Below are 27318 nucleotides of genomic sequence, written 5' to 3'. Positions count from 1 at the left end.
ATGCTGCACAAGTGTGTCCCCATAAGATGCTCTGCACAGCCACTTGCCCCTTATAATGCTGCACAAGTGTGTCCCCATAAGATGCTCCGCACAGTCACTTGCCCCTTATAATGCTACACAAGTATGTCCCCATAAGATGCTCCGCACAGTCACTTGCCCCTTATAATGCTGCACAAGTATGTCCCCATAAGATGCTCTGCACAGTCACTTGCCCCTTATAATGCTACACAAGTATGGCCCCATAAGATGCTCTGCACAGTCACTTGCCCCTTATAATGCTGCACAAGTATGTCCCCATAAGATGCTCCGCACAGTCACTTGCCCCTTATAATGCTGCACAAGTATGGCCCCATAAGAAGCTCCGCACAGTCACTTGCCCCTTATAATGCTGCACAAGTATGGCCCCATAAGATGCTCTGCACAGTCACTTGCCCCTTATAATGCTGCACAAGTATGGCACCATAAGATGCTCCGCACAGTCACTTGCCCCTTATAATGCTGCACAAGTATGGCACCATAAGATGCTCTGCACAGCTACTTGCCCCTTATAATGCTGCACAAGTATGGCACCATAAGATGCTCTGCACAGTCACTTGCCCCTTATAATGATACACTAGTATGGCCCCATAAGATGCTCCGCACAGCCACTTGCCCCTAATAATGCTGCACAAGTATGGCCCCATAAGATGCTCTGCACAGTCACTTGCCCCTTATAATGATACACTAGTATGGCCCCATAAGATGCTCCGCACAGCCACTTGCCCCTTATAATGCTGCACAAGTATGGCCCCATAAGATGCTCTGCACAGTCACTTGCCCCTTGTAATGCTGCACAAGTATGGCCCCATAAGATGCTCCGCACAGCCACTTGCCCCTTATAATGCTGCACAAGTATGGCCCCATAAGATGCTCCGCACAGCCACTTGCCCCTAATAATGCTGCACAAGTATGGCCCCATAAGATGCTCTGCACAGTCACTTGCCCCTTATAATGATACACTAGTATGGCCCCATAAGATGCTCCGCACAGCCACTTGCCCCATATAATGCTACACAAGTATGGCCCCATAAGATGCTCTGCACAGTCACTTGCCCCTTGTAATGCTGCACAAGTATGGCCCCATAAGATGCTCCGCACAGCCACTTGCCCCTTATAATGCTGCACAAGTATGGCCCCATAAGATGCTCCGCACAGCCACTTGCCCCTTATAATGCTGCACAAGTGTTATGGCCCCATAAGATGCTCCGCACAGCCACTTGCCCCTTATAATGCTACACAAGTATGTCCCCATAAGATGCTCTGCACAGTCACTTGCCCCTTATAATGCTGCACAAGTATGGCCCCATAAGATGCTCTGCACAGTCACTTGCCCCTTATAATGCTGCACAAGTATGGCCCCATAAGATGCTCCGCACAGCCACTTGCCCCTTATAATGCTACACAAGTATGTCCCCATAAGATGCTCCGCACAGTCACTTGCCCCTTATAATGCTGCACAAGTATGGCCCCATAAGATGCTCCGCACAGCCACTTGCCCCTTATAATGCTGCACAAGTATGGCCCCATAAGATGCTCTGCACAGTCACTTGCCCCTTATAATGCTGCACTAGTATGGCCCCATAAGATGCTCTGCACAGTCACTTGCCCCTTATAATGCTACACAAGTATGTCCCCATAAGATGCTCTGCACAGCCACTTGCCCCTTATAATGCTGCACAAGTATGGCCCCATAAGATGCTCCGCACAGCCACTTGCCCCTTATAATGCTACACAAGTATGTCCCCATAAGATGCTCTGCACAGTCACTTGCCCCTTATAATGCTGCACTAGTATGGCCCCATAAGATGCTCTGCACAGTCACTTGCCCCTTATAATGCTGCACAAGTATGTCCCCATAAGATGCTCTGCACAGTCACTTGCCCCTTATAATGCTGCACAAGTATGTCCCCATAAGATGCTCTGCACAGTCACTTGCCCCTTATAATGCTGCACAAGTATGTCCCCATAAGATGCTCTGCACAGTCACTTGCCCCTTATAATGCTGCACAAGTATGTCCCCATAAGATGCTCCGCACAGCCACTTGCCCCTTATAATGCTACACAAGTATGGCCCCATAAGATGCTCTGCACAGTCACTTGCCCCTTATAATGCTGCACTAGTATGGCCCCATAAGATGCTCTGCACAGCCACTTGCCCCTTATAATGCTACACAAGTATGTCCCCATAAGATGCTCTGCACAGTCACTTGCCCCTTATAATGCTGCACTAGTATGGCCCCATAAGATGCTCTGCACAGTCACTTGCCCCTTATAATGCTGCACAAGTATGTCCCCATAAGATGCTCTGCACAGTCACTTGCCCCTTATAATGCTGCACAAGTATGTCCCCATAAGATGCTCCGCACAGCCACTTGCCCCTTATAATGCTACACAAGTATGGCCCCATAAGATGCTCTGCACAGCCACTTGCCCCTTATAATGCTGCACAAGTATGGCCCCATAAGATGCTCTGCACAGTCACTTGCCCCTTGTAATGCTGCACAAGTATGGCCCCATAAGATGCTCTGCACAGTCACTTGCCCCTTATAATGCTACACAAGTATGGCCCCATAAGATGCTCTGCACAGTCACTTGCCCCTTATAATGCTGCACAAGTATGGCCCCATAAGATGCTCTGCACAGTCACTTGCCCCTTATAATGCTACACAAGTATGTCCCCATAAGATGCTCTGCACAGTCACTTGCCCCTTATAATGCTGCACAAGTGTTATGGCCCCATAAGATGCTCTGCACAGTCACTTGCCCCTTATAATGCTACACAAGTATGGCCCCATAAGATGCTCTGCACAGTCACTTGCCCCTTATAATGCTACACTAGTATGGCCCCATAAGATGCTCCGCACAGTCACTTGCCCCTTATAATGCTGCACAAGTGTTATGGCCCCATAAGATGCTCCGCACAGTCACTTGCCCCTTATAATGCTGCACAAGTGTTATGGCCCCATAAGATGCTCCGCACAGCCACTTGCCCCTAATAATGCTACACAAGTATGGCCCCATAAGATGCTCTGCACAGCCACTTGCCCCTTATAATGCTGCACAAGTATGGCCCCATAAGATGCTCTGCACAGTCACTTGCCCCTTGTAATGCTGCACAAGTATGGCCCCATAAGATGCTCCGCACAGCCACTTGCCCCTTATAATGCTGCACAAGTATGGCCCCATAAGATGCTCCGCACAGCCACTTGCCCCTTATAATGCTACACAAGTATGGCCCCATAAGATGCTCTGCACAGCCACTTGCCCCTTATAATGCTGCACAAGTATGGCCCCATAAGATGCTCTGCACAGTCACTTGCCCCTTGTAATGCTGCACAAGTATGGCCCCATAAGATGCTCCGCACAGCCACTTGCCCCTTATAATGCTGCACTAGTATGGCCCCATAAGATGCTCTGCACAGTCACTTGCCCCTTATAATGCTACACAAGTATGGCCCCATAAGATGCTCTGCACAGTCACTTGCCCCTTATAATGCTGCACAAGTATGGCCCCATAAGATGCTCCGCACAGCCACTTGCCCCTTATAATGCTACACAAGTATGTCCCCATAAGATGCTCTGCACAGTCACTTGCCCCTTATAATGCTACACAAGTATGGCCCCATAAGATGCTCCGCACAGCCACTTGCCCCTTATAATGCTACACAAGTATGGCCCCATAAGATGCTCTGCACAGTCACTTGCCCCTTATAATGCTGCACTAGTATGGCCCCATAAGATGCTCCGCACAGTCACTTGCCCCTTATAATGCTGCACTAGTATGGCCCCATAAGATGCTCTGCACAGTCACTTGCCCCTTATAATGCTACACAAGTATGGCCCCATAAGATGCTCTGCACAGTCACTTGCCCCTTATAATGCTACACTAGTATGGCCCCATAAGATGCTCCGCACAGTCACTTGCCCCTTATAATGCTGCACAAGTGTTATGGCCCCATAAGATGCTCTGCACAGTCACTTGCCCCTTATAATGCTACACAAGTATGGCCCCATAAGATGCTCTGCACAGTCACTTGCCCCTTATAATGCTACACTAGTATGGCCCCATAAGATGCTCCGCACAGTCACTTGCCCCTTATAATGCTGCACAAGTGTTATGGCCCCATAAGATGCTCCGCACAGTCACTTGCCCCTTATAATGCTGCACAAGTGTTATGGCCCCATAAGATGCTCCGCACAGCCACTTGCCCCTAATAATGCTACACAAGTATGGCCCCATAAGATGCTCTGCACAGCCACTTGCCCCTTATAATGCTGCACAAGTATGGCCCCATAAGATGCTCTGCACAGTCACTTGCCCCTTGTAATGCTGCACAAGTATGGCCCCATAAGATGCTCCGCACAGCCACTTGCCCCTTATAATGCTGCACAAGTATGGCCCCATAAGATGCTCCGCACAGCCACTTGCCCCTTATAATGCTACACAAGTATGGCCCCATAAGATGCTCTGCACAGTCACTTGCCCCTTATAATGCTGCACAAGTATGGCCCCATAAGATGCTCCGCACAGCCACTTGCCCCTTATAATGCTACACAAGTATGTCCCCATAAGATGCTCTGCACAGTCACTTGCCCCTTATAATGCTACACAAGTATGGCCCCATAAGATGCTCCGCACAGCCACTTGCCCCTTATAATGCTACACAAGTATGGCCCCATAAGATGCTCCGCACAGTCACTTGCCCCTTATAATGCTGCACTAGTATGGCCCCATAAGATGCTCTGCACAGTCACTTGCCCCTTATAATGCTACACAAGTATGGCCCCATAAGATGCTCTGCACAGTCACTTGCCCCTTATAATGCTACACTAGTATGGCCCCATAAGATGCTCCGCACAGTCACTTGCCCCTTATAATGCTGCACAAGTGTTATGGCCCCATAAGATGCTCTGCACAGTCACTTGCCCCTTATAATGCTACACAAGTATGGCCCCATAAGATGCTCTGCACAGTCACTTGCCCCTTATAATGCTACACTAGTATGGCCCCATAAGATGCTCCGCACAGTCACTTGCCCCTTATAATGCTGCACAAGTGTTATGGCCCCATAAGATGCTCCGCACAGCCACTTGCCCCTTATAATGCTGCACAAGTATGGCCCCATAAGATGCTCCGCACAGCCACTTGCCCCTTATAATGCTGCACTAGTATGGCCCCATAAGATGCTCTGCACAGTCACTTGCCCCTTATAATGCTGCACAAGTATGGCCCCATAAGATGCTCCGCACAGCCACTTGCCCCTTATAATGCTACACAAGTATGGCCCCATAAGATGCTCTGCACAGCCACTTGCCCCTTATAATGCTGCACAAGTATGGCCCCATAAGATGCTCTGCACAGTCACTTGCCCCTTGTAATGCTGCACAAGTATGGCCCCATAAGATGCTCCGCACAGTCACTTGCCCCTTATAATGCTGCACAAGTGTTATGGCCCCATAAGATGCTCCGCACAGCCACTTGCCCCTTATAATGCTGCACAAGTATGGCCCCATAAGATGCTCCGCACAGCCACTTGCCCCTTATAATGCTGCACTAGTATGGCCCCATAAGATGCTCCGCACAGTCACTTGCCCCTTATAATGCTGCACTAGTATGGCCCCATAAGATGCTCTGCACAGTCACTTGCCCCTTATAATGCTACACAAGTATGGCCCCATAAGATGCTCCGCACAGTCACTTGCCCCTTATAATGCTGCACAAGTGTTATGGCCCCATAAGATGCTCCGCACAGCCACTTGCCCCTTATAATGCTGCACAAGTATGGCCCCATAAGATGCTCCGCACAGCCACTTGCCCCTTATAATGCTGCACTAGTATGTCCCCATAAGATGCTCTGCACAGTCACTTGCCCCTTATAATGCTACACTAGTATGGCCCCATAAGATGCTCCGCACAGCCACTTGCCCCTTATAATGCTGCACAAGTATGGCCCCATAAGATGCTCTGCACAGCCACTTGCCCCTCATAATGCTGCACAAGTATGTCCCCATAAGATGCTCCGCACAGCCACTTGCCCCTTATAATGCTGCACAAGTATGGCCCCATAAGATGCTCCGCACAGCCACTTGCCCCTTATAATGCTGCACAAGTATGGCCCCATAAGATGCTCCGCACAGCCACTTGCCCCTTATAATGCTGCACAAGTGTTATGGCCCCATAAGATGCTCTGCACAGCCACTTGCCCCTAATAATGCTGCACAAGTGTTATGGCCCCATAAGATGCTCCGCACAGCCACTTGCCCCTTATAATGCTACACTAGTATGGCCCCATAAGATGCTCCGCACAGCCACTTGCCCCTAATAATGCTGCACAAGTGTTATGGCCCCATAAGATGCTCCGCACAGCCACTTGCCCCTTATAATGCTGCACAAGTATGGCCCCATAAGATGCTCCGCACAGCCACTTGCCCCTTATAATGCTGCACAAGTATGGCCCCATAAGATGCTCCGCACAGCCACTTGCCCCTTATAATGCTACACAAGTATGTCCCCATAAGATGCTCTGCACAGTCACTTGCCCCTTATAATGCTGCACAAGTATGGCCCCATAAGATGCTCCGCACAGCCACTTGCCCCTTATAATGCTACACAAGTATGGCCCCATAAGATGCTCTGCACAGCCACTTGCCCCTTATAATGCTGCACAAGTATGGCCCCATAAGATGCTCCGCACAGTCACTTGCCCCTTATAATGCTGCACAAGTATGGCCCCATAAGATGCTCCGCACAGTCACTTGCCCCTTATAATGCTGCACAAGTATGGCCCCATAAGATGCTCCGCACAGCCACTTGCCCCTTATAATGCTACACAAGTATGGCCCCATAAGATGCTCTGCACAGTCACTTGCCCCTTGTAATGCTGCACAAGTATGGCCCCATAAGATGCTCCGCACAGCCACTTGCCCCTTATAATGCTGCACTAGTATGGCCCCATAAGATGCTCTGCACAGTCACTTGCCCCTTATAATGCTACACAAGTATGGCCCCATAAGATGCTCTGCACAGTCACTTGCCCCTTATAATGCTGCACAAGTATGGCCCCATAAGATGCTCTGCACAGTCACTTGCCCCTTATAATGCTGCACAAGTATGGCCCCATAAGATGCTCTGCACAGTCACTTGCCCCTTATAATGCTGCACAAGTATGTCCCCATAAGATGCTCTGCACAGTCACTTGCCCCTTGTAATGCTGCACAAGTGTGGCCCCATAAGATGCTCCGCACAGCCACTTGCCCCTTATAATGCTACACAAGTATGGCCCCATAAGATGCTCTGCACAGCCACTTGCCCCTTATAATGCTGCACAAGTATGGCCCCATAAGATGCTCTGCACAGTCACTTGCCCCTTGTAATGCTGCACAAGTATGGCCCCATAAGATGCTCCGCACAGCCACTTGCCCCTTATAATGCTGCACTAGTATGGCCCCATAAGATGCTCCGCACAGCCACTTGCCCCTTATAATGCTACACAAGTATGTCCCCATAAGATGCTCTGCACAGTCACTTGCCCCTTGTAATGCTGCACAAGTATGGCCCCATAAGATGCTCCGCACAGCCACTTGCCCCTTATAATGCTGCACTAGTATGGCCCCATAAGATGCTCCGCACAGTCACTTGCCCCTTATAATGCTGCACTAGTATGGCCCCATAAGATGCTCTGCACAGTCACTTGCCCCTTATAATGCTACACAAGTATGGCCCCATAAGATGCTCTGCACAGTCACTTGCCCCTTATAATGCTACACTAGTATGGCCCCATAAGATGCTCCGCACAGTCACTTGCCCCTTATAATGCTGCACAAGTGTTATGGCCCCATAAGATGCTCTGCACAGTCACTTGCCCCTTATAATGCTACACTAGTATGTCCCCATAAGATGCTCTGCACAGTCACTTGCCCCTTATAATGCTACACAAGTATGGCCCCATAAGATGCTCTGCACAGTCACTTGCCCCTTATAATGCTACACTAGTATGGCCCCATAAGATGCTCCGCACAGTCACTTGCCCCTTATAATGCTGCACAAGTGTTATGGCCCCATAAGATGCTCCGCACAGTCACTTGCCCCTTATAATGCTGCACAAGTGTTATGGCCCCATAAGATGCTCCGCACAGCCACTTGCCCCTTATAATGCTGCACTAGTATGGCCCCATAAGATGCTCCGCACAGCCACTTGCCCCTTATAATGCTGCACAAGTATGGCCCCATAAGATGCTCCGCACAGCCACTTGCCCCTTATAATGCTGCACAAGTATGGCCCCATAAGATGCTCTGCACAGTCACTTGCCCCTTATAATGCTGCACAAGTATGGCCCCATAAGATGCTCCGCACAGCCACTTGCCCCTTATAATGCTACACAAGTATGGCCCCATAAGATGCTCTGCACAGCCACTTGCCCCTTATAATGCTGCACAAGTATGGCCCCATAAGATGCTCTGCACAGTCACTTGCCCCTTGTAATGCTGCACAAGTATGGCCCCATAAGATGCTCCGCACAGCTACTTGCCCCTTATAATGCTGCACAAGTATGGCCCCATAAGATGCTCCGCACAGCCACTTGCCCCTTATAATGCTACACAAGTATGGCCCCATAAGATGCTCCGCACAGTCACTTGCCCCTTATAATGCTGCACTAGTATGGCCCCATAAGATGCTCCGCACAGTCACTTGCCCCTTATAATGCTGCACTAGTATGGCCCCATAAGATGCTCTGCACAGCCACTTGCCCCTTATAATGCTACACAAGTATGGCCCCATAAGATGCTCCGCACAGTCACTTGCCCCTTATAATGCTGCACTAGTATGGCCCCATAAGATGCTCTGCACAGTCACTTGCCCCTTATAATGCTACACAAGTATGGCCCCATAAGATGCTCCGCACAGTCACTTGCCCCTTATAATGCTGCACAAGTGTTATGGCCCCATAAGATGCTCCGCACAGCCACTTGCCCCTTATAATGCTGCACAAGTATGGCCCCATAAGATGCTCCGCACAGCCACTTGCCCCTTATAATGCTGCACTAGTATGTCCCCATAAGATGCTCTGCACAGTCACTTGCCCCTTATAATGCTACACTAGTATGGCCCCATAAGATGCTCCGCACAGCCACTTGCCCCTTATAATGCTGCACAAGTATGGCCCCATAAGATGCTCTGCACAGTCACTTGCCCCTTATAATGCTGCACAAGTATGTCCCCATAAGATGCTCCGCACAGCCACTTGCCCCTCATAATGCTGCACAAGTATGTCCCCATAAGATGCTCCGCACAGCCACTTGCCCCTTATAATGCTGCACAAGTATGGCCCCATAAGATGCTCTGCACAGTCACTTGCCCCTTATAATGCTACACAAGTGTTATGGCCCCATAAGATGCTCTGCACAGTCACTTGCCCCTTATAATGCTACACAAGTGTTATGGCCCCATAAGATGCTCTGCATAGTCACTTGCCCCTTATAATGCTACACAAGTGTTATGGCCCCATAAGATGCTCTGCACAGCCACTTGCCCCATTTGCTTTTGCTGCCATAAAAAAAATCACATACTCACCTCTCTTCGCTCAGGACCCCGGCACTTTTACCTGATCCTCGTGCGGCTCTGTCTTCGGCACTGACGCTCAGCAGAGGGCGCGCACTGACAACGTCACCGCACCCTCTCACCTGAGCATCACTGCTGAAGACAGAGCGACACCTGGACCGAGGAGCAGGTGACTATCGCGCAGCGCAGCGCTCCCCCTCCCCATATATTCACCTGGTCCTGGCGCTGCGTCCCTGCTTCTTCCCCGGCGCTGCATCTTCTTCCTGTATTGAGCGGGCAGCGTTACCGCTCATATACAGTAATGAATATGCGGCTCCACCCCTATGGGAGGTGGAGCCGCATACTCATTTCTGTAATGAGCGGTACCATGTGACCGCTCAGTACAGGAAGAATCTGCAGCGCCGGGGAAGCCAGGGACTGCAGGGACCGCGCCGGGAGCAGGTAAGTATGATTACACAGCCCCCGCTCCCCCTCCCCTGCTGACCTCCCGGTATATGACTCGAGTATAAGCCGAGAGGGGGACTTTCAGCCCCAAAAATTGGGCTGAAAATCTCGGCTTATACTCGAGTATTTACGGTATTTAACCAATTGTATTTTCTTATGTAATAGAATGTTACTGCCACATACTGATACATTGATATACTGTATGCCGGGTAGTATATATGGGCAGTTTTTAAGGTTTATTTTATCCTACACCATGTTCCAATTATTATGCAAATCACATTTTTCTCGGATTTTCCTAAATGGTAGGTGCAAAAGACAGTCAGTCTAATAAAAGTCATTACCCGTTAGAGTATACATCGAATTTTATTGAAGAAATCTCCAAAATGAACAAAAACTCAAAATGCACTGTTCCAAATTATTAGGACAGTAGAATTTCTAAACATTTGATATCTTTTAAAGAACTGAAAATGCTCATTTGTTGAATTTGCAGCATTAGGAGGTCACATTCACTGAACAAAAAGCTATTTAACTCCAAAACCTCCTAACAGGCCAAGTTACATGTTAACATGTGAACCCTTCTTTGATATCCCCTTCAAAATTCTTGCATCCATTGAACTTGTGAGTTTTTGGAGAGTTTCTCTTGTATTTATTTGCATGAAGTCAGAATAGCCTCCCAGAGCTGCTGTTTTGATGTGATCTGCCTCCCACCCTCATAGATCTTGTGCTGGATGATACTCCAAAGGTTCTCTATAGGGTTGAGGTCAGGGGAAGATGGTGGCCACACCATGGGTTTATCTCCTTTTATGCCCATAGCAGCCAATGACTCAGAGGTATTCTTTGCAGCATGAAGATGATTTTGCTCCTGAAGGCACGTTTCTGCTTTTTAGACCATGGAAGAAAGTTGTCAGACAGAAACTCTATATACTTTGCAGAGGTCATTTTCACACCTACAGGAACCTTAAAGGGCTCTACCAGCTGTTTCCCCATGATTCCGGCCCAAAACATGACTCCTCCACCTCCTTGCTGACGTCGCAGCCTTGTTGGGACATAGTGGCCATCCACCAACCATCCACTACTCCATCCATCTGGACCATCCAGGGTTGCTCTACCCTCATCAGTAAACAAGACTTTTTGGAAATTAGTCTTCATGTATGTCTGGGCCCACTGCGACCATTTCTGCTTGTGAACACTGTTTAGGGGTGGCTAAATAGTAGGTTTATGCACCACAGCAAGCCTTTGAAGGATCCTACACCTTGAGGTGCGAGGGACTCCAGAGGCACCAGCAGCTTCAAATATCTGTTTGCTGCTTTGTAATGGAATTTTAGCAGCTGCTCTCTTAATCCAGTGAATTTGTCTGGCAGAAACCTTCCTCATTATGCCTTTATCTGCATGAACTCTGTCTGTGCTCTGTTTCAGTCACAAATCTCTTCACAGTATGATGATTGATCACTCTTAAGTTTTTGTGAAATAACTAATGTTTTCATACCTTGTCCAAGGCATTGCACTATTTAACACTTTTCATCAGCAGAGATATTATTCTTATTTCCCATATTGCTTGAAACCAGTGGCCTGCTTAGTAATGTGGAAAATCATTTTTAAGTAGTTTTCCTTTAATTAGAATCACCTGGAAAACTAATTATCACATGTGTTTTAAGATTGATTTCAGTGATCCATTGAGCACTGAGACACAATACCATCCACGAGTTTATTTGAAAAACAAAACAATTAAATCTTTATGACACTTAAATCCAATTTGCATAATAATTTGTAACACGGTGTATATATCTGAATTTTTGTTCTATATACTAGCACTATCATATGCCTGCCTCTCTCCCTACCTGTACCACTGCTTGTCATTATTTTTCACTTACATGTGATATACGTGACTCAATTTTATATGGGTCTTTAATGGTCCAATATGCCTCCAGCATGCAGATTGCATGTTGGTTCATGTATGTTTGTTGACACTTATCCTTGTCTGATTAATGAAAATAAAGCAATTTTATACAGTATATACTTTACTCGAGTCTTAACCATGTGATTGTTGTTTGGTGTTTTTCCCTCCTCCTCTCTGATTTATATTGACAATCGGCAGTATGTCTACATATACACAAACAGCTGCTGGTGGTTCTTGGGGGTACAGGGGGCCTGACAGGTTCCCTTTAAACAATATTCAAAGTGAAGCAAAAATGGAATCCAGCATTTTCAAGTTGAAAAGTTTACTACAATGAATCCACCTATGCCACCATCTAGCCAGCCATATAGGGTCTTTCACAATAAACTTGGGAAATATCCTGTAAATGTCAATCTGTGGGAGTATAAAGCATAAATACTCCAATAAACTTTTCCATCTGAAGACTCTGGTGAACATTTGCGTTATTTTAGTCTGACATTCATCTGTTTTTTTTCTGCCATTGTTATCATAGTGGTTGTGAAATCCAGCATGCACTTCTATCTGGGAAGTGTGGGACGGATTGCACAGGATCCACTTGAGGCAGCCAGATGCTCCCATTGACTATAATGTGAAGCCACCCAGATCTGGTATAGATCCGGCAAAACGGCCAAACATCAAACCTCAAAGTGCTGTGATTTCCGACTTCCTGTTTTGCTGGCTCGTGACCGGCCTCTCACTATAGTCAATGGGAGCATCTGGCTGTATCATGAAACTGCCAGATCCTGTGAAATCCATCCGGATCTTCCCAGACAAAAGAGCCTTCCAGATTTCACAATGCAAGTATAAAAGTAGTCTTAAAGTGTTGATGACTTTTTATATTGTGGGTACAGATGCAATACCTGTCCCTACATCATCACTGCGGTAGCAAAACTACAACTCCTGCAGGCCCTTAAAGCTTTAATCTGACACTGCATGCTAGGAGTTGTAATTTTCAGGAGGGGGGAGGGGGGGGCGTTGACAGTAAATCCAAGACTGACATACTGGATATACTTATGTATAGTACTCCAATAACGGGAGGAAAGGGGCATCGCTACTCCCTAAATAGTATAAATCCTATAAAGAATTGGAGAAATGTGCCCCAAAATCAAATATCATGAGATATTAATATTAATGATACAATTTAAAGACTTTATTTCTCAATTGTATAAAAAACATTAATTGTGAACAATATATTAAGAGTTAATGGTAACGACACCATGGGTTATAAAATATAGCAATATCCCGACTAATTAATCTCTCTCCTCGCTACACTCCTGCTTCCCCTCTTTGCAAATCCCTTCACTGGCTCCCAATTTCCCAGCATATCCAGTTTAAATTACTAACACTGACCTACAAAGCCATCCATAATCTTTCTCCTCCGTATATTTCCACAGTAATCTCTCAATATCTTCCCTCACGTAATCTCCGGTCCTCCCAAGACCTCCTCCTTTCTTCCACGCTTATTCGCTCCTCACTCAATCGCCTCCAAGACTTCTCCCGAATATCACCCATCCTCTGGAATTCTGTGCCCCAACACGTCCGGTTATCCACTACTTTTGGATCCATCAAAAGAAACCTGAAAACCCACCTCTTCAAGGAAGCTTACAGCCTGTAAAGACCACACTGCCACCTCAACACCATCGGAGCTACTGCAACCCTCGACCTCCTGTCTCCTTCCCCATAATTCTGTAGAATGTAAGCCCGCAAGGGCAGGGTCCTCTTCCCTCCGTACCAGTCTGTCATTGTTAGTTTGTTTACTGTAAGTGATATTTGTATTTTGATGTAGCCCCTTCTCATGTACAGCACCATGGAATTAATGGTGCTATATAAATAAATAATAATAATAATATGGCCACAAGATGGCATACAAGTAGAGAACAGCATTCCCACAGCACCTGCCCAGATATATAGCCAAGAAGAGAGGGCAGGTTATGTGAATGTAAATGATAGGGCAAAATCCATAGTCCCTCAGCTTAGATAAAGTGCAAAGTAGTGTTTACCCATGTGGGAAGAAAAATTATGTACGTTCGTCCATTGCCCTGACGTGCATTTCGCGTTTTGGGCTTCCTCAAGGATTGTATGATTATGATTAAACTTTCTTCTCTCCACCATTGTTTCCCAATCTCCAGTCTTTGTGGCAGCCAACAGTTCATGTTTTCAGGATTTCCTTACTATTTCACAGGTGATAGAATTATTATTAAGGCATCAGAAATTGCAGTAGGTTCTCTCGCACAATACAAAATGAAATCCTGAAAATATGATAATGATATGTTGGGGGACATCACACGTCACACAAGCAGCATGCACACACATCACACATCACACAAGCACCATTCACACACAATACACAAGCACCATGCACACACGTCACACAAGCACCATGCACATACGTCACACAAGCACCATGCACACACGTCACACAAGCACCATGCACATACGTCACACAAGCACCATGCACATACGTCACAGAAGCACCATGCACACACGTCACCCAAGCACCATGCACACACATCACACAGGCACAAGCACCATTCACACACATCACACAAGCACCATGCACACACGTCACACAAGCACCATTCACACACTTCACACAAGCACCATGCACACACCATCACACAGGTACAAGCACCATTCACACACGTCACACAGGCACAAGCACCATGCACACACGTCACACAAGCACCATGCACACACGTCACACAAGCACCATGCACACACATCACACAGGCACAAGCACCATTCACACACATCACACAAGCACCATGCACACACGTCACACAAGCACCATTCACACACTTCACACAAGCACCATGCACACACCATCACACAGGTACAAGCACCATTCACACACGTCACACAGGCACAAGCACCATTCACACACATCACACAAGCACCATGCACACACGTCACACAAGCACCATGCACACACATCACACAGGCACAAGCACCATTCACACACATCACACAAGCACCATGCACACACGTCACACAAGCACCATTCACACACTTCACACAAGCACCATGCACACACCATCACACAGGCACAAGCACCATTCACACACGTCACACAGGCACAAGCACCATTCACACACATCACACAAGCACCATGCACACACGTCACACAAGCACCATGCACACACATCACACAGGCACAAGCACCATTCACACACATCACACAAGCACCATGCACACACGTCACACAAGCACCATTCACACACTTCACACAAGCACCATGCACACACCATCACACAGGCACAAGCACCATTCACACACGTCACACAGGCACAAGCACCATTCACACACATCACACAAGCACCATGCACACACGTCACACAAGCACCATGCACACACATCACACAGGCACAAGCACCATTCACACACATCACACAAGCACCATGCACACACGTCACACAAGCACCATTCACACACTTCACACAAGCACCATGCACACACCATCACACAGGCACAAGCACCATTCACACACGTCACACAGGCACAAGCACCATTCACACACATTACACAAGCACCATGCACACACGTCAGACAAGCACCATTCACACACATCACGCAAGCACCATGCACACACATCACACAGGCACAAGCACTATTCACACACATTACACAAGCACCATTCGCACACGTCACACAAGCACCATGCACACACATCGCACCAACACCATGCACACACATCACACCAGCACCATGCACACACATCGCACCAGCACCATGCACACACATCGCACCAGCACCATGCACACGCATCACACCAGCACCATGCACACTCATCGTACCAGCACCATGCACACACAATGCACAAGCACCATGCACACACATCGTACCAGCACCATGCACACACATCGCACCAGCACCATGCACACACATCGCTCCAGCACCATGCACACACATCACACAAGCACCATGCACAAAAGTCACATAATCTTGAAAATATAAGACCTGGATCAGTTTGCCCAAGAAGAGTTTTTTGAAATTCAAGTTGAGAGGTGTAAGAAGTTTGTTTAAGGTTATAGAATGTGAACTGTATGGACTTTGATGCGGAAATTGTTTCTGACACGGATGTGCTGCGAAGTATGTCAAGTAAAGTTGCCCGTTTTAAATTGCAATTGGACTGTTTGTCTGTTTATTCTGAAGTAACTAAAAGTAACCTTGAAGAGCAGCGGGCAATTCCAGAAGGAGCAGAAAACGGGAACACAAGTAAGCTCAAAGTGAGATGTGACTTTTATACCAGACCCGGAATGCTTGGCTACGACTGCGCCCCTGGCACTCCCCTACACTAACACAGTGGGAAAGCTATCAGCTTTATTATTTTATGGGGGCCAAACATTTTGATCAAGAAGGGGTTGTCCTACTATTGGACAATCTCTTTATAGGTGATTCCCTATATCCTAGATGTAAGTCACAGTTTGCTGATCTGCTGTAGTACTGTCAAGGCCTAGAAAGTATTTGGAAGGCAGTAACAGACATGATAATGTCTATTCTATAAATGTCTCCTTCACGCCATTGGAGTGATTTCTGGGTTATGTGAAGGACTTTGAGACTGACAAACCAAGTAAGGTGGTAGTGGCAAGAATACTTTATATGGCAAGGAAGTTAGCGCAACATTGCTTATGAGAAGGGTCTATCTTAATGATAATTTATCTATAAGAACAACTGATTCTTAACTCTGGAGAATGTTGTATAAGGTAAACGAGGTGCCATTGTAAAATTCAAGAAATTGTGGGCATCGTGGATTGTGTGACAGGGTCACTGGCACTGCATGTGATGGGAGATATGTGTCACGAAGATTACTTTCTTCTGTGATCTAAAAACGCATTAGTTTCTCTCCAGCATGCTATGTGCTGAAGGGATTAAACCACCCATGATAATGGACTGGGTTTTTTGGTGAGTAAGTAAGAGATGAGCGGGAAGCCTACTCACCATATCTCCACCTCAGTCACTTTTTTTTTTCCTCGGGGTTGTAGTGTGTTTGCGAAGTAAATTCTACAGACGTGGCTCCAGGAGGAGTTGAGGACTTTGAGTGTTCCCTGCAGGTGAATCTTGCAGGAAAAAGGACTTTATTGAACTTTATCTTTGTTTTGTTTTCCCATTAGGCCAGAAACGCCATGTTTACTTTGTTCAACCCTGCTACGGTTTATTCTGTGCACTAATAAACCAGCAGGTGATATACCACAAAAAGTGTTCCAGTGTTTACCTCTGCAAACAGCTGAGTGAGTCAACACCGCGCAATTGATACATCTGATGTTTCTTCTAGAGCGTTAATTACCATATTTTGAGGTTTATAAGATGCACAGGATTATAAGTCGAACCCCAAATTTTGGGGAGAAAAATAGGAAAAAACTATTTAAATAAAATGGTGGTGCTTCTTATAATACATGTATCTTATTACTTACCGTGGGTGGCGGCTGCGGTATAGCAGGGTCTCAGAGTCGCTGCTGGTAGAGGCAGAAGTGGGGTGATGCTGCGAACCCCAGGTTGGAAGGAAGGGGTGTTTGCAGGTGTGACGCTGTAGGTGTTCAGTGGGTTACGCCGACATTTTGTGAAAGCCCGGAGCACCCACACCTCCATGGTTCTTATTGCAGTGGACTTCTGGAAAATTGCCCCTGGAGGCAGCGCATAAGCAGATGGAGATCTTGGCACTGAGACGTCGTCTCCTGAGATATTAGTGCCGAGATCTCCATCTGCGAATGTGCCCTCAGCAGCCATTTTACCCTAGTACACCGCAATGTAAACCATGGAAGTGCAGGGTCTCCTGCTTTTCACAAGATGTTGGCAGAGCCCCCACACCACCGAACACCCGCAGTGTCGCACCTCTGTGGCCCGCAGCAACTCGTTACTCTTGCCTCCGCCATCAGCAACCCTGGGATCCAGCTCCACCGGACCCAGTAAGATATAATCGAATTATAAAATACACCCCTATTTTCCCCAAAACTTTGGGGGCGAAAAAGTGAGTCTTATAATCCGAAAAGTACGGTAGGCTCGGTCTGGGTTCATTATAGCTGACGGACAGGGATAAGTAGTACTTGCCGTTTTCCCACTTGTAGGTAAAAAAGATGTCAGGCAGTATACCTGTTCCCTTAGTCGCTTTACAAAATATATGATGTATTCTGAAGTAATGGGAAAGGGCTGGTGTGGTTTTATTACAGATTCAGGATGAGTCTTGCTGCTTTTTCTCCTGTATGTGTTACTCAAGCCTTTGTTTTCTGCAGTATTCTGAATGTTTTTACTGTAGCACTACTCTTTAAAAATACGTTCTGGATGTGGAGAATGTTTTTGAAAGGGAGCTGGGAGGGTTGGGGAAATATTTGGTCTGCTTTTTCTAAAATGTTTAAAGTTGTTAATAAAAAAACACCGTTTTGTTGAATCAAAAGGGAGAGAAAGTTAAAGCAGGCCGCACTAGTATCAGTGTGATTGAGCAATTTCTCATCCTTCTTGCAATGCAAATATTTGAAATCTATTTCCCAAAGAATTCATATAGGGAATGAATCTCTCTCTTTCTTTCTCTTCCTCTTACTCCCCCTCTCTCTACTTATATAAAACAGATTGCATACAACATTGGGGTGCAGCAAAATGTTCTACACACCATTACAAGGCAATGGACTACTTGAGATTCACAAGTGGACTACCGGTACTTGAGATTTGCAGCTAACACCTTTTTGAAAAAAATCACTGAACCTGAAAAATTCAAATTTAAAATGATCAATTATCTTTGGTGCCAACCAATGAGTCACTGTGCAGCCGTACTTTGCAGATGAAAGAGAGAAAGGTGTCTGGTTGTTTAAAACAATATGGCCACAACCCGTTGGGAATTTTAAATAATAAACTCTGCAATATAAAAGCTCTTTCACTAGAGCATGCAGTTTACAGAAAACATATCTACTGTTTTTATGGCAATAGAAGAATTAGGAGTATACAGGTGTATGAAGTAAAAGATGAAATTTTAGTAGGAAAAATATTATTTAAAAACAAAAGTAACAATATCACATGACGCAGTGCAGAAAAATACAGACGCACCAAGATCACCACCACTCATTGGTACAACATAGTCTTTATGCATCCGAAAATAGAATATATAAAGTGCTACTGTGTCACAGAATGCACCCTGGCAGGGACCACCCCAGAAAGGTTACACCAGAAAGAAGTCATATCCAGGAATGGTGCTTACCAATGTTGAAGAGTGGGACCCTGGGCCGGGTGGAAGTACCCGAACGCGCGTTTCGCGCGTTAAAACAACGCTTTTTCAAGGCATCCCCTGGACAAAGCTATATGCAAAACGCGCGTTGGGGTTCAGCCACCATTAAAGGTAATATATGGTAAAGGTACCTATGCATATTTTCCATCCACTGTTTTCATAATTGGTTCCTCTGATATCATTGATCCCTTTATATTTATGAGCTTGTAGATACATCATATAAAACTAGCACTATTTTGTTACCTTTATTTCTTTTTGATCACACAGAAACCTTTATCATTCATTAAGCACAGTTTTGCTCATTTATATATTTTTTGATTACTTTATTGCCAACATAATAGGATGGACATCAATTTCTTACTATCCTTTTGAGAATGCTTTGTATATATTGTTCTTTGAAGCATTTATTGTTTGGCCGCTCACATTTATTATAGGAATCTCATTGCTATTTCCTTTTTTACATTTATTATTTAACGCAAACCTGTAATATTCCACTCTATACATTGTATTTCTTAAGGTGCATTACTATTAATGAGTCGCTTTTTTCACTTTATCCCTACTTTCATACTTATTTTTAATTGCTTTTAAACAATTTTTGTTTCAATAAAGATTTGTACATTTTTATGGCATATAACTTCTTTTTTCCTTTTTGATAAATATTAGTAATGAAGTTGCCATTCATCTAGGCATTACCATATTTGGATATATGTTATGCAAGGACTGGTCATTAATGATGTAGTTGCTTAAAGCTCTTTCATTTATATGTCAATTGAATAATTGAGTTACAGATTTGAACTCAAGTGTTTTCCAATAAAATGTCCAGCTGCACCGTGGGCAGCTACATACTGTGGCTATATTCAATATGTTATGGGAAACTTGTTTGTCGTAACTTCAAATTTCTATTTATCCATTTTCTTGACCAACTGAGGTTCTATCCTGTGCATGTTGGGTAGATCGAAGGGGCAAAAAAAGGTTGCACATCTCTGACATTAGAATCCAGCTTAATAATTAATAGGGTCATTCAGATAACAGATGTGCATAGAACATTCTGCAAATTTTACAAAATGTTTCTTTACCTTTCAGGCAAACTTGTCCTGATGTAAACTATCAGATATTTCCAGTTCACGCACAAAAGAGATGTGAAGTGTATATGAGAGACTGAACTGTACATGCACCAATGTACATTATGCTTGCTCAATCTTTGTTCAGGATGACAAAGGGAAATGTAATAATAAATGCAACAAGTGTAGGAAGCATTGCCAGTATATAATGATCTGTCCAAATGAATTCAAGTATAATATCCATTTATTAAGATAATAATAATAATCTTTATTTTTATATAGCGCTAACATATTGCGCAGCACTTTACAGATACAACACATTTCAAGGTCCAACATAACTCAAGGGTCCACTGACAATCAGGTGGTAAAGTGAGTGCTGGATTTTGCCTGTCATACTATACTTCTGTACTTCTGTTCTTTTCTGAGAGGACACATGCTGCCCCTCTTTTTTTGTGGGGTGTCAGGAACCTCTGTTTAGACACACTTATGGGTCATTGTGATAGCCAGGTGTCATGATCCAGACTGGGTTTTGATTCCTGTTTTCCCAGTCTGGTCATGTCAAGGGTTAACCTTTCTAGGCCACCAGCTGGGTTCAGGTTGGCTATTTATCGCTGCTGCTTCCTGCAGGTGATGTCAGTTATGGTTTTTGCCTAGTGCTGCTGTAGCCGACTCTGATTGCTCTGATTTGTCCTGCTGCTTTGCTGTCTGAACCCATGTCTCTGTTTTCCCCTATTCCCGTCTGGACTTCATGTTTCCCATTAGTGTGCTGACTCCCTGGTTTTGACTTAGCTTGCATCCTGACCTGCTTCTGTCTTTTGGCTTATCTGCTGTAACATAGTAACATAGTAACATAGTTAGTAAGGCCGAAAAAAGACATTTGTCCATCCAGTTCAGCCTATATTCCATCATAATAAATCCCCAGATCTACGTCCTTCTACAGAACCTAACTGTAGACCGTTACTGACTCCCTGGCTTGTATCTGACCGTGAGTTTGATTATTCCTTTGGTACTGCGCTACAGTCTAGGATTTGACCCAGCTTGTTTTGACTATTCTGCTGCCACCTGTGGTAGCCTCACTGCTGCACTGCAGGCCAGCTCTGTATAGGTGCAGTCCTGCTTCCACTCTACTGCCATCTAGTGGAGCCTGCCCCTTCCTGCATTGCAGCAGGGTGACACCAGGTCACTATTTTGCCTGGACTTTACTTGTAATTACCTGTGATTATTTGTGTGACAACTTGCGCATCACCCATCAGTCTATGGAACAAGAGCATGGTCTTCCCACTATGGGGTCAATAAAGTCTCAGTCATAGCCCTAATTAGCAATGGTACCATCTCTTTAAAGACCATTGTCTAGGTTTTTCCCAAACTGCCTGAGAGCATGAAATGTGTTAAAATAATAAAATAACAACTTTTGTGTTGAGCTATCCAGGTTAACATCCTGCAAACACACTTATGGGGCTAGAATTGGTAGTGAGCCACACCCCTTTAGGGCCAATACGATAGTTAGGTAAGGATAGGCACTCAGCTAGTATACTACATTTGACCTGCGGCTTCCAGCATTCTGCACAGTGACAGCTGGGATTTGTCAGTAAATCACTAACACCACTCACTGCTCTCTGCCTGCGTCCTGGCCGTCGATCCCTCCTAGCAATCAATTGTATTTGCATCCAGTAAGGAGTGAATATAATTGAAGATGTGATGGCAGAGATAGGAGAAGAAAAGTATTAATCATATCCTTGCTCAACTAGATACTACAGAAGGCCGCAAGTTACTTTCAGCCTTTGGTCTGTTGGAGGCAAGAGACGTCAGGAGGTGTTTTGATATTATATTCACTGTTGCTCATAATAGGAGATGAGATGAAAGCTGCTGTAGATGGAGAGCCTGGATTAGGTGAGTATAATGTTTTATTATTTCTCTTAAATTATTTGGCCTGGGAGTCAGATGTTGGAGCATCATACTGTATTAAGGGCTGTGGGGGGATATCATAAACCAAAGGGCCTTATTATAGTTAAGTTATATTGGTTTCCATGACTATCCTTGGGGTAGACACAACATATAGGATGTCAGAGATCACTATCGCTATTTGTCCCTGGTAACATATAAATGGTTCACCAAAAATCAGTCATTCCTATGTCTGTGAAATTACACTCCCTGTTAAGCAACACCACTTTTTTACCTTTAACTGGTGTGTTTTTGTGAAAAAGCTAACAATTCTTGTGAAAGTGGTCATCAGAGCTCATTCCGGATCCATCAGGACATGATGGGGTGGGTGTTAGGCTATGTACCCACGTTGCAGAAATGCTGCGGAAATGTCTGCAGCATTTCCGCAACTCCCTGCCGTGGGTAAAACGCATGTGGAATTCGCATGAATTTTCCCGCAAAACACAAGCGTTTTGCCTATGCAGCATCAATAGTAAAAGATAGAACGTTAAAAATAATTAAAGAAATAAAAAATATGGTTATTCTCACCCTCCGACGGTCCCCGATCTCCTCAGCAGCGCTCCCGGTAAGTTCCGTTCCCAGAGATGCTTTGCGCGAAGGACCTTTGTGATGTCACGGTCGTGTGACCGTGACGTAATCTCAGGTGATTCGCATAATGCATCCCTGGGAACGGAAGCCACCACGTGCTCCGCTGAGGAGATCGGGGGCTGTCAGAAGGTGAGAATAGCAATATTTTTTATTTTATTTCTTTTTTTTACAGAAATACGGTACCCAGGAGTCTCCTCTCCTCCAGATCCTGGGTACCATCTGCACATGAAGGGCTCACTTTACGCATGGTGGGCATATCCACATCCGTAAGTGAGAATTCCAATGCATTCCTATGGCTGCGGAATAGCTGTTATTCCGTAGAAATAATGAACATGCTGCATTTTTTTCCGCAAAGTGTTTCCGCTACAGAAAAAAATGCAGCATAGGCACAACAATTGCAGAATGCCATTAAAATTAATGGGATGCTTTTTGTTAGCGTTTTCACAGTGTTTCTGCAGCGGAAAACCGCCTCATCTGCCTAGGGCTGAAAATACCTTTTCCCAGCTCTGCATCCCTTTGAACAATGATATAAAAAATTAAAAGCCTAGACCACCTTAAAGCATAACTCGGCCACTAAGTCTCAAGTAAAAGCAGTAATATTTGATGCAATTATATTGTCGCTCTGTTTGTTAGTTGAAGCACTGTTCCCACAAGGTGTGGGAGTAACCACCAAGCACTCTACCTCTTCAGGTGGAGTAACCATTAAGCAAATTTGCCAACTTTTCAGAAAGAACAGCAGGGAGACTCAATTTTAGTTTAAAGGAGATTACCACTACAAGGGAATTGATAACCTATGATTAGGATAGAAAGGCTTGTCTACTCTACACAGCTTTCATATTCTGTCACCTGCTCAACCAATCACCTGGGCTGTTCACCCACATGATGGGACAGGTTGAAGATTTTTCATGGGCAGAGTCCTGCTCAGTGGTGCACAATCTGCAATCCACATTTCAGGTCTCCAGGACAAGTAGATTATTACAGATAACAGCCAACCATCTACTGTGCTCTGCTAATGTGCACGTGTATGTTCTCTCCGTGTTTGCGTGGGTTTCCTCCGGGCACTCCGGTTTCCTCCCACATTCCAAAGACAAACTGATAGGGAATTTAGATTGTGAGCCCCAGCGGGGACAGTGATGATAATGTGTGTAAAGCGCTGCGGAATATGTTAGCGCTATATAAAAATAAAGATTATTATTATTTTCATCTGTGGCACTAACTCTGCTGCATTTTCTTGAAGAGAAGCCTGCTGTCAGCCCTGGCACTGCTCCCCATGTCTCTTACCACAGGGGTAAGAAGCCTCTAAGTGTGTGTATGTAGTGAGTGGGTAAAGAGCAGCATTACAGGGAGAGCACCCAGACAACATACCGGTACTCTTGGCCCTACACTACCAAGTAGAACAATAGGAATCTCCACGAAAATCCCTCGTTAGAAACTTAAGAACTAAATTAATATAAGCAATTAATAATTTATAAACTGATGTTTTACAGTGTTTATTGCCTGCTTTTTATGGTTTTTTTTTCATCTTAGTTTGCCCAGTCTGTGACTGGAGCACCAGACATATTGAAGTTTTATTTTCATTTTTATTCTTGACTTTTACTGTGCCTGCTTTGCATGTAGAGGTACAGTGCTGGTACCACCCCCTAACAATACAACTAAACCACCCCTCTTAAAGGCTACTCCAGTCTTACCATGACACATTGCTCAAGTATAACCCTTTAAAGGATTTTCCCTCACCTACTGTATTCTCACCCATCCCTTGTAGATTGTGAGCCTTCGCGGGCAGGGTCCTCTCTCCTCCTGTACCAGTTATGACTTGTATTGTTCAAGATTATTGTACTTGTTTTTATTATGTATACCCCTCCATGGAATAAATGGCGCTATAACAATAAATAATAATAATAATAATAATAATAATAATGGTTGTCATCTCTAGATAGATCATCAATGTCATGTCACTTGGGTTCACTCACTATGCTCCCCTACTTATTAGCTGTTACTAGCATCTGCAGTGGCCAGATGTAAACAGTGTACTTCCATCACTCTGTTTAGTAACCCGCATAGAGTATTGCAGATCAGCTCCTATTACAAATAATATGTGAATTAGTAAGGCATCGTGTGCCTATTGGTGGAATGCATGGTGCAGTTCTGTCAGCTACTAAAGTTGTGGAGCCATAAGGTCTTTTAGTGTGCTGTTGTTTGCAGGTTGTTTGAGAGTTCTGTTTTTGACAGTTTCTATAAATTTACCTGTGAGTTTATTAGGCGGAATGTAGTTTTTGATCCCACATCAGTCTCAAACTCTTTTGTAGGTGCAGCATTAAATCTGAGAACAGCATCGTGGGAGTCTGAAAAAGCAAAAAGGCACCTCGTAGATTAAATTTACAATACATTTTACAGCGTGTTTAAATGGGGTCTTCTTCTAACTGTCAATCTCAAGTTAAGAGAGTTGATAGGCTTGTCTACATTGACACTATAGATCTATGTGGCATAGATCTACATCATAAGTGACAAAAGAAGAATCACAGAAGCTGCAGATGATATTCTGCACTCAACGATCTATGGTAAATGATTAACTATCCAATAGGTGTGAGCCCCAAGAATCTTTTTTATGAGTATCCTATGATGTAAATTAGATACTACATATCATGTCTTGAGACAAGCTAGTAGAGTTAAGCAAATCTGCCAAACTTCAGTTCTGGTAGATTGGCTCAGATCAGGAAAGAATTTCAATTTACATTGAATAAATCGGATGAAAATTGAATCAGCTGGGAAGAAGTTAAAAATATTATACCATGTGTCTTGGGCCCTTTTCATACTTGTCCCACTTCTGCCATTCCTTTGATTGGCTCTTCTATCTTCTGTCCAACTGGGCCTTCCATTCTATAGACCCCACTTGATCTTTTGCAGCAAGATGCATATCAGTGACTTGCAGTTTGCCTATTGTGACAATTTAAGTGCAAGGCACATCAATAGCATGTCATGCGGAGCCTAGTCAATGAAAGACCCGACTGAAAGCAAGACAGAAGATACAGGCCAAAAAAATAAAAGATGTAAGAGTCAATTAGAGGAGCAGCAGCACAATAGTTATGAGTAGGACCAACGAAGAGCAGTATAAGATATTTTAAATCCTATACTGGCCCTTTATGGTTCAGCAAAATGGGGAAATTTTACTGCAATCGCCAGAAGCAAATTAAAAAAAAAAATTCTGGTGAATAGAGATTTTCTGTAAAATTCAAGGTAAATGTGAGTTGCATTGAATTGATGTGTTCCTCCTTATAACCTAGAAATTCCAAACACTTATAATGAAGATCTTACAATGCTTCTTGGTTAGTTTTACTAACTTTCAACACACCATAATTTTTATTCCAAGCCACCTATTGCAAGTAGCAATCCTACAAGTCAATATCGACCCTTTAACAAGCCTTTAACAATGGTTTTTCTCTTTACTTTGACTTTTGGAAGACTAGGCAAAACTACCATAGATGGATCTTGTTTAAGTCTTACAAGCTATGTAACCAGGATGAATATTTACATAACTGTTCCACTCACCAATCTCCTGTCCGAGCTTTGAACCTCTCATAGATCCAGCTGAAGCAACTACAGCACACCGTCTTAGTTTTCCCACCGCCTCATTAACATCTTTGTTGGGTAGATAATGACTCCAGGGAATGGCATTGTCAGATAGGTCAGACCTCGTCAATGTTGTTATGTTCACCTTGAGCTTAAGCTGGCACAGAATGTCGTGTGGTTTGTGCTGTTGATCAATTTTGCCCTCATATTTAACTTTGTATATATTCTTAGTTTGATAATATCTCCTCTGTTTTTGTAGTCTTAGGGCAAGGTCACGGAAACTTATCTGCTTTTGCCACAGTGAATGTTTATGGTACATGGATTTCCAGGTAGGTCTAGGTAAGTGAGTATTCTGTTCTGTGACATATGTTGAGCTGCTTTCTTTGGGTAATGAAATATTAACTTTAGCATATTCTCTAATGATTGTTAATACATACTGATCTTCCGCAGTATTGGCAAATGTTTTTGGATGTCGAAAAAGACAAACATAAAGAAAACTCGAAATGCAGATGGTTATAGTGATAAGACCTAGTTTTCTTAAGATACGAACCATGGTGACAGAAGCAAAGAAGATTAAATAAGTTGTTCTTTAATATCTACAAAAAACAAAAGAAAAAACAATCACTGAATTTGGCAGTATCATGAATATCTTCTTAATTTTAATTTTACAAAAACATTACACGTTAATCATAATATGGATTAAAGCACAGTCCATACTAGTGCAAGAGTCTCTTCTGTTCTCGATAATCCTATCATAATATTGTCTGCACATGAAAATAGGAGAACACAGAGCATATGGTAAAGGTATATATAAACATCATCTTTATTGATACAAACGTTAAAAACCAGAATCAGTAATACAATAGGTGCACATATTCCAATCAACAGAAAGACAGGGGGGAGAAACCCACCCCTCAGTGACCCCCGTGCTGAGCAGTTACCACACAGAGGGGATGCAAAAAGGCCCAATGTGCT

The 27318-nt window shown here is 44.5% G+C and overlaps 1 protein-coding gene across 2 annotated transcripts in view; it reads right to left on the bottom strand.

Moving 5' to 3' along the window:
- ST6GAL1 (ST6 beta-galactoside alpha-2,6-sialyltransferase 1) overlaps positions 1 to 27318 on the bottom strand; it is a 346442-nt gene that overhangs the window by 191094 nt on the left and 128030 nt on the right. For both annotated transcript variants that reach the window (XM_069727802.1, XM_069727803.1), the window contains 2 exons: positions 26323 to 26939; positions 25021 to 25118 (listed from right to left, as the gene is read on the bottom strand). In XM_069727802.1, coding sequence (XP_069583903.1) covers positions 25021 to 25118; positions 26323 to 26896 — 672 coding nt within the window. In that variant the 5' untranslated portion in view covers positions 26897 to 26939. The remainder of the gene's footprint in view (positions 1 to 25020; positions 25119 to 26322; positions 26940 to 27318) is intronic.

This window comes from Ranitomeya imitator, chromosome 5 (assembly GCF_032444005.1).
Source record: "Ranitomeya imitator isolate aRanImi1 chromosome 5, aRanImi1.pri, whole genome shotgun sequence".
Taxonomy (NCBI): Eukaryota; Metazoa; Chordata; class Amphibia; order Anura; family Dendrobatidae; genus Ranitomeya; species Ranitomeya imitator.
This window is presented reverse-complemented; position numbering and strand designations above follow the sequence as displayed.